This window comes from Limulus polyphemus, unplaced genomic scaffold, assembly GCF_000517525.1.
Source record: "Limulus polyphemus unplaced genomic scaffold, Limulus_polyphemus-2.1.2 Scaffold143, whole genome shotgun sequence".
NCBI lineage: Eukaryota > Metazoa > Arthropoda > Merostomata > Xiphosura > Limulidae > Limulus > Limulus polyphemus.
The window spans coordinates 325,513-334,777 of NW_013665753.1; the positions used below are offsets into that span (position 1 = coordinate 325,513).

The following is a 9,265-nucleotide window of genomic DNA, read 5'->3' on the forward strand; positions in this document are numbered from 1 at the left end:
AAACTGTAAAAACAAGATTCCATATCGTTACAGTAAAAAAATTCAAAATCGATGATGAGGATCCCCCTTTGAGACTAATAATGGTTGGAGACGGCTTGAATGGGTAATGAAGAAAAACTTTAATACAAGTATAATATAACAGCAAATGTACCTAATGATGACAAAACTTTGTCGAAACGTTGTACATTTGCTGTTGTGTTAAACTTGTATTAAAGTTTTTCTTCATTACCCATTCAAGCCGTCTCCAACCATTATTAGTCTCAAAGTGGGTTCCTCATCATCGAATTTGAATTCCTTTACAGTAACGACATGGAATCTAGATTTAACAGTTTCTTGTCATCATCCATATGCACTCGGTAGAGCTGTATCAAACATCATTATTTATGCTAATTGCTTAAGTTACCATCACGTGACACTAAATACTCTTTAATTAGGAAAAGTTCATACAATTTTGCAAATTTGTACTTAAAAGTTGGCAATAAACAATAACCATCCACCCTTATGATTCTTTTGAAAACTTGAGCAAGAAACCGCTAATCTAGTTTGCTTGACCTAACCAATACTTATGTATCTACACATGCTTTCACCCTACAGTTTTGATGCTCTAAATCAGCCACCTTTAATCTAAATAACATAAAACTAAAAATGGTCCACTTTTACTCTTAGGTGAAGCTGTAATAAAACTTTTAGACCAATAGCTTGTGCTACTTTTTACATAGGTGTGTGCAAAAATTTTGGTCACAATTGAGTGTTTTTTGTTGAATAACTTTGCACCTGTGGCTTATATTTAGACCAAATTAGACACCTAATTGTAGGTTGTAAAGATCTATTATTCTACCAAAATTGGAAAAAATCCATAAAGTTAAGGATGTTTTTTTTATATCAAATAAAGTTTCCATACTTTTGTTGCAAAGCAAGAAAAATAGAAGAATTTCAATCAAAATTGGAGATTTTATATCTCATGTATTTCTTAATGGATTGCCTTGAAATTTGGTATGTAAAGTAAGGGTCCATTAGAGCACATATTCTGAAAATGTGTGATGGTTTGGATTACCAGTCTGAGCTACAGAAGGTGGAAAATCACTAAACTATCACTCCTAACACTGTGTGTTCTGCAAGTTGTTTTGGCCACACAACACACTACTGTGTGTCATGATATGCTTTTTGATATGTGTTTTTTGAATTCATAAAATCTGTGAAGCATCAGTTAAATTTGACTCTTATGGAAAATTCAAGCATTACCAAAGATAACTGAAATTTTGCCAAGGACTGATTTAGCATCTAATAATGATATACTTAAGTTTTAGAGCTACTTTTTTACAGTACAATCAACATTTTACTGGACACTTATTTGAACAATGTCACATGAGGATAGATTCTGATGGAAACTGTACTGGCTGTCCAGTTGTTAACTTCTTGCTTTTTTTGTAATAATTTGATTTAATAGTTATGAAAGAAATTTAGTAGATTTAAGTGGATATTTATGCTTCTTATGAATCAGTCCCCCAGTAGCTCAGTGGTAAGTCTGAAGACTTATAATGCTATAAACTGAGTTTCAGTACCTGAAGTGGACACAGCACAGATAGCTTATTGTATAGTTTTGGGCTTAACAACAAACAAACTTATGAATCAGATGAAAATATCTGGATGTTCCTGCAGTCCTGAATTAATTGTGGTTAGATACTTGAACATTTCAAGGAAACATTCTTTAGAGATGTAACCTTTTCCATAAAATATAATTTTATCCAGCTACCTATCACTTTATTTTATTTGGTAAATACATGTAATATTTGTGAACTATACATCACTGCATGGTAAGCTGTCAACTCTTCATACAAGTGAACCAGTTAAAAAGGCTTAATATTGACAGTGGCTGACTAGATCACAACACTGGATGTTTTTAAAATATTTTTGAAATTATTTTATATAAAAAGCGAACCATTTCGAGACAGGTCACAGCTAAAAGGCCATGTCATCTCATTTGTTGACTCGCATTCAAAATTTTATTGAACTAATATTTCATGGATTTATGTCAATAAGTTTGGTATCAGACTGTAGATTATCATTCAAATTATAAACTATACATTACCCAATTTCATAATTTAAATTAAATATTTAAAAAACAAATAATAATCGATTTTTGTGTGTCACGTGGTATGTTGAATGCAGCACTGGTTCAATTTAGATGTTTGTGAAGTCACAATACAAGTCTTATCTTTTCTATTTGCTAAGATAATGCTCATGTAATAAATCAAACACAGTGGCACCCTGCCCACCTCTTTCCATTTTTGGAAACACTCCCTTTTATACACTTACTTCTGTACATGACATGAATAACCAATCAGAAGCTTGGTTATATAACAAGCACAAAATAGTTACGATGCCATCTCGTTAAGTCTCCAGCAAACACAATATCTTTAGATTAATATAAGCTAAGTGTAGCAGTGGTTTTCTCAGCCTTTCTAACATGGCCAGGGCCATTTCTTTCTTTTTGAACCAAAACTTCAATGAGGTAGGTTGTGTCTTTAGTCTACTCAAAATTTCATGTTTGTAGAGTAAAATACATCTTGGTTACTAAGCTTGATAAATTATAGTTGAATTCTATGGTATTGATGTAGTAATTTGTGATTTTTTAGTTATTCATATGTATATATAAAAACTAAAAAAAAATATTTTGTTTCTTATCCTCCATGTGCAAAATTTTTAAAGGCTCAGCAACCTATGTCAAGCAGCAACTGAGTACAAAGGTTGCAGATAGAAGAGATAATTGTTTGCTGTACTTCTTTATTTACTGTTCTATGTTTTAGGAAAAATATGTTTTAAGAACTTATTTCAAAATAGCAATAATCTATATACATACATAATGTATGATAATTGAAATGTGACTGTTTTATGTTATTTGAACGATAACATGAATGCACATGAGCCACATCATTGTAACTTCTGTATTGTTAGCCAGGCACAGGTGAAAGGTCAATATAATAAAAATAATAAGTATATATAAATGTATAATGTTATGAGATTTAAGCGATTTAGTCTAAACATTTATGTTTTTGTGTTATAATTTCTGTTCATTCTAAAATGAAAGAGGCATAATTTATGTTTGTTTCCTAATTTTTTATGGTGGTTGCGAGATCATTCAAATCTACCGAACCTGTACAGAGATTAATTACTGAAAATAACAGATAAAATATAGTTTTTTTCTTAAGAAATGTTTGATAACTATCCAGACATTATAAAGATTTCACATGAAATTTCAAAATTTATTGATACATAAAAGTATTTTTAATCATAAAAATAATAGAAAAGAAAAGAAAGGCATGAGAGAAACACGACTTAATAAAAAACATTAGATATTTTGCGTATGAAAGCACTGTAATATTTATTGATAATCTGCCATATTTTGTTAACATTCGCTCACTAATTTAAAAGTTATAGCATGAAAACTATAACAAGCACAAAATAGTTACGATACCATCTTGTTAAGTCTCCAGCAAACACAACATCTTTAGATTAATATAAGCTAAGTGTAGCAGTGGGAAAATGGCTATGTAATTAAATTTGTAATACCTTCAGTAACTTATTTAATAAATGGTACATTTAATACTTATCTCACAAACATATTGTACATTTTGAAGCCTGTCTGTCTTGATTATATAATTACTTAAGATAAATAGGTTTATAAAAATAATTTAATAGCATTATTTTAAAATGTGATTTATTATATTATATCAAAGTGAATAAATAATTCAAATATGAAAGTTGCTTGATTATTTGATATAAAAGTAACTTGACCAAATTTTGACTTCCAGGTTCAATATTCATAAAGTAAATTTTCAACTCTCTCTTTTAACCATCTTCATGCAGAATTTTATTTCTAACATCTAAACATTAAAGTCTTTTCTAGATACTCTAGGCCATGTTTTCTTTTAAAAATAAAGTTAAACTGTCATTTTATGATCACTCAGGTCCAGTTTTCTGTCAGCAAGTCTCAGAGAAAGTCTTCAGGGAACATCATAGTATTATAACCACCCAGGCTTTGCAACAACTGCTGTCAACAATCCTAAACAGCAGTCAGGTTTCAGAGAAAGAGAAAAAGGCCTGGCTTAAGAAGTTTCAGAAGGCTCACCCTCGAGAATATAATTTGTGGCTTCTTCAAACTCATGATTCAGTTTTTTAAAAAAGTCAGCCTCACAACCTTTTTTTTTTCTTTTTTTTTAACTAAGTCAAACATATCCAGCACTGATATAAAAAATGGAGTTATGGCTCAAAGTTTGAACCACTAGAAATGAGGTTCAAATTAATCTCAAAGGATATGCTAAAATAAAACACATAATTAAACAGTGTATTGGGTAAGGAGACACTGACAGAAATAACATGCTTTTTTTCTACTAAAGAAAATAGCATGTATATTCAGTATATTTTAATGATTGCTTTGATTTCTTATAAAAAATTTGATCTATTGTGATCTTAAATATACTTTCAGAGGTGTGATACAGATATGCATCTTTTAGGATTGTGATTTTATCATCTTAGTGTTGAATATTTTTCATGATGTAAGTATAAACTAAGATGAATATTCTTGCAGATAGATTACAAGTATTTACACAGTTTGTGACTATGCAAAAAAACTGAACGATGTAAATGTACATAAGTTAGATCAGACCAGTATATTGATAATTCTTAAACCTCTTTTTTTAAATAAAACTTACAGTAATATGTACAAGGATGTGAATTCAAAACTTGTTTACTATTATGTGATATGTTAGGGATATGGGCCCAAAAATTAATGTTACAAATTTTTTTTTAACGTAGATATATATATATATTTGTAAATATTTGTGCTTTTATGTGACAAATTTAATACAGCAAAATGCATTTTAATAAAACAATTTAAAAAATAATTTGCTTTTTTTGCATCTGTTGTGGAAATTAACATACCATATAACTACCATATAAAGCTAAACTTTAAACTTGAATTTTTTATATTAGGTTTAATTTATGACTTTTGAACTTATAAGGAGAGTAAGATATAAATGGACTCAACTGAAAAGCCAAATTTGATAAAGCACTACCTTCAATGTGAACTGTTCTTGTTTGTTTTTTTTGTTGATGTTGTTGTTGGTTTTTGTACAGTAATTAATGAATAACTGTAACAGCCAAACTCAAATGCAGCAATCCACTTCACAGAGAAGACAGCTCTGGAGAAAATGTTGTTTTGTTCACAATAAGAAAAGAAAAAAACATGTTAACAAGCTATGAAAGTACAAAGATGACCTTGTCAAAACTGAAACGTGGCTCCATTTGTTAATGAGCAACACAGGCAATGTGCAGTTACAGTTCAGAACATGACAGATTCACTGCATTAATACATATAATACTGAAACATACTGGAGGAAACATCTTTCACTATGAAAATGAGGGACACATGAAATAAATTAACTAAACTGCTCATATCATTTTACGTATTTCCCCACTAAGGGTTTACTGTCCTCGTAAACCCACCTTAAAAGACGTTATTGTTTGTCAGTATCCCATGCAGGTAGCACTGCTTGCCCTAGACTTGTAACTGAAGTTACAGACACAATAACATGTTTTCAGATGATTCACATGAAGTTAACCATTTTTATAATACGGACCTTGGTTCGTGGAACCAATTCAAATATTTTCTGGCTTTGCTGTGAGATGAACTCTCATAGTTATAAGTTCCCAAACAAGTTATTATCATTCCAAAATTATTGTTACATAAAATTTTATCAGTTGTTTCATCGTACAATTTCAAATTCAAGCTTTTTTGTTTTATTTTTTATGGTCTTCCTCACTTCTTCCTACCAGAATAAAATTGATCACAATCCAAGATTTACATTCTACTTTTATTTTTAACTTTGCCCGTACCATCGGCTAGCTGCACAGTATAAACAATGACCCTTCACTGAGTAACTAAATAAGAAGAAGGATTCCATTTATCTTTAATTTCATTTTTGAAGTTTGTGTTCTTAAGAAGAACCAAAAACTACACAATTTGGGTGTCATATACTGTAAAGTCTCAAATTCTTTTCTTATAATCAACTGCCTTTATCATATGTTGCTTTTTGCTCTCTTGTAAGACAGGTTTCTGTAAGTTGTGTGAAAATATTAGTAAGAATTAAAACATTTTTAATACCATTCACAAATTTTTCAAGTGAAGTATAATCCATTGGAAGATTTTATAAGGGCTTAGATTCCATCAAATGCCCCAATGTTAATTTTATCTTCAGTTGAGGAGCTTTTTTAATCACAGCCAAGCAAAAAAATTGAGAACCCCTGAACTTGAACATATTAGGGAGCAGCTATTTTTGATTAATCTGACACAAAGTGACAGTAATGGGCTGTTAAACCTAAAAATTATTACAATTGATGAGCATTTACTGGTTTTGATTGTTTTCTAACCACTTTTATTTTATCTGAATCCATGCTTATCCCTTCTTATGAAGTTATAAAAAAGCCAATATATATATATATATATACAGTTCTGGTTTAAGATTTTCCCATTTGGGGGTCATTTCAATTACAAATGCTAAGTAGCAAGCTCATACAAGGTGGTATTTTTGCACTAGGAGAAACATCTCTATACTGACCAATTTATGAATTTTCATGTTGACCCTTGTGTTTATCAATGGAGTAACATTTTATTGCTTTTAATAAAAGTTACCTTTTTAGATTATGACCAGATGCGAAGACTCAAAATTATGCATGGTAGGGACTGTGAACTTTCTGATGTGTAGGATTATCATACCATTCAGGAAAAATGGTATTGGGAAGTGAATATGTGTAATATTCTCCAAAGTTGCTAGATGTATGAAAGCAATGTTGGTAATTATGTTTGAGATAGAATTTCAGTCTTCAATTTTATATTATATTTGCCCAATCTTTTAAAAACTAAGCCTTTCCGAATGTTCTTTGGCAGTACGAACAAAATATCAATATGTCACGTCATCTAAAAACAAAAACTTGTGATCCCTAAGCATAATAACCATAGTTTCTGAAATCTTTCGGGCATTCTCAAAAATTCATAGAGTCTACCTTATCCTACTCAAATGGCAGTTTTATATATATTTTACCCTTATGAATAGATGCTCATAAGTAACTGTGCCAAATCTAAATTTAACTATTTAACTCCTTTTAAAAACTCTAAAACTTTGTCTGTTCTTGGTAAAGGATAACTTGGTTTTTGCATTCAGAAATTGATGATCATAACACAAACATAAGGTTCCATCTTTTATTCCTCACATTTACCATTGAACTGTCATACAAACTTCTAATATCATGGATAATGCCATTGGTTTGTAGAGTTTCTAATGTCTGGAATTTGATATAGTAAAATTCTTTGATGAGGTAATTTGTTTGGAACATCACCTTTAGTAAAAATTCTATAAAGCACCATGTCACAATAATCCAGTCCCCTGGTGGGACAGTGGTAAATCTTCAGATTTACAATGCTAAAATCAGGGGTTCAATTCCCCACAGTGGAAACAGCAGATATACTGATGTGGCTTTGCTATAATAAACACTCACACAATATTCCAGGTCATTGTAGCTAAGGCTACACATGTTGCAGTATTTTTTTTCTAAAAGCTGCAGAAGTTTTCTAATTTCATATGAAGACTTGACTCATGTTTTATAATTATGCACCAGAGATTCCAATTCAACACTACAAAGTTTTTTGATCCTCATGTTAGGATGTAACCAAGCATCTTTTTCATTAAAATTAGGAATACAAACTGATGTAACTCTATGAGTTACTGTAGTATACACCATCATATACACAGCTTGAAAACATTGTACTAAAATGATTTTGGAGCCTTACAGTATCATTACATTCCAAGTTGCCATATCCAGTCTTGCTCTATCTGATGACCTTATATCTTGACAATAGCCGTGAAGGCTGGCACACCTCTGTGAAGCTTTCCACAATCCATCTAATGTACAAGACAATGGTTTCCAAGTGCCCATTAAAACAGTCCAATAATACAGGAATCCAAAGGACATGATTGGTATTTCTTCATATGTAAAACCATGAAATCAGCTTCATTCTCCAGCAGCTTGAGGTATGTGACAGTTGAACTAATATGTCATGGAAGCAACTTATGTCATTTTTCCAAATGGATATACTTCTTGATTAAATTGCGTATTGTTGCCTGTAACACAGAGATGGCCGGACAGCTTTTGTCTCAGACCTTTGTGTTCGTGGATTCCTAGCAGTTGCAAAATGCCACATTTTGCTTACCTTTACAGGGTTAAGACTTATTGCAGGTCTCCTTAATAGTCCTGGTACTCTAAGTTGATTTATATTCCTTTGTTTTCAAGTGCCATTAATTAAATTGGACGTTCTGACCTGAATACATGTTTTTGATATAAAAGTATGAATATTTTGTGTCGGAACAGGCTGTTACATACCCTTCTAAAAGTAATCAATTTATGATGCATTACACGATCTACAAAATGCCAAAATATAGCTGTTACAGTCTGTTTTACCGGGACTTTATATCGCCTGTGGTTGTCACATGACGTTTTGATTTGCATATTCAAAATAATTTTAATATAAGGTACTCAACCCTCTGCTAGCAAATGATACTCGTTCACTGAAAGTGGTTCAATCATAGTAATGTAAGGTAATTAATTCTTTTTTTATGTGTCAACTGTACATTTTACTTGAAACTCCCGGAATTTTCTTATTAATCCAATTAAGCATATCCTAAGTTTACACTTGATTCCTTCAAATACATTCTTACTTCAACTTTGAAAAATGCCGATATGTATTTCCACATCAAATGATACAAGGAAAGTTTAATTTCAAATGCATTGCTATATTTCTTCAACAGCAACTGTCAAATTTCGCCAAGCACATTATTCCAATATTTCCACGAGCATTCAATTTCATAATTTAATTTCGTGGATCCTTTGCAATCAAATATCCTAATTAAGAAATTTTGTATCCCATATCCAGGATAGGATACTGATAGTCCATTTGACTTCCATCCAGTCATTAGTGTCTGTACTAAATGTGATTTTATATGAAAAACCTTTATGGAAATTTGACTTCCTGTATCTATCACGTAATTTATTTTCTGACTTTCCAAAATAACGACCGAATGAGGACATTCTCCAACAGCTTTAGAAAAAATATATAAATAAAATCTTCGGTTTGAGTCTTTATTACCTGATTCCACTGAGTGACTCAGCTCAGTGGAGGATTTTTTTTTTTCATAATCATTCTCTCTACTTG

General features: G+C 31.1%; 1 protein-coding gene across 1 annotated transcript in view; it reads left to right on the top strand.

Moving 5' to 3' along the window:
- LOC111083586 overlaps positions 1 to 4,838 on the top strand; it is an 18,233-nt gene extending 13,395 nt beyond the window's left edge. Inside the window, exon 7 of the mRNA XM_022380203.1 lies at positions 3,969 to 4,838. Within this exon, the coding sequence (XP_022235911.1) occupies positions 3,969 to 4,180 (212 nt within the window). The 3' untranslated portion in view covers positions 4,181 to 4,838. The remainder of the gene's footprint in view (positions 1 to 3,968) is intronic.
- Positions 4,839 to 9,265: the final 4,427 nt, after the last annotated feature.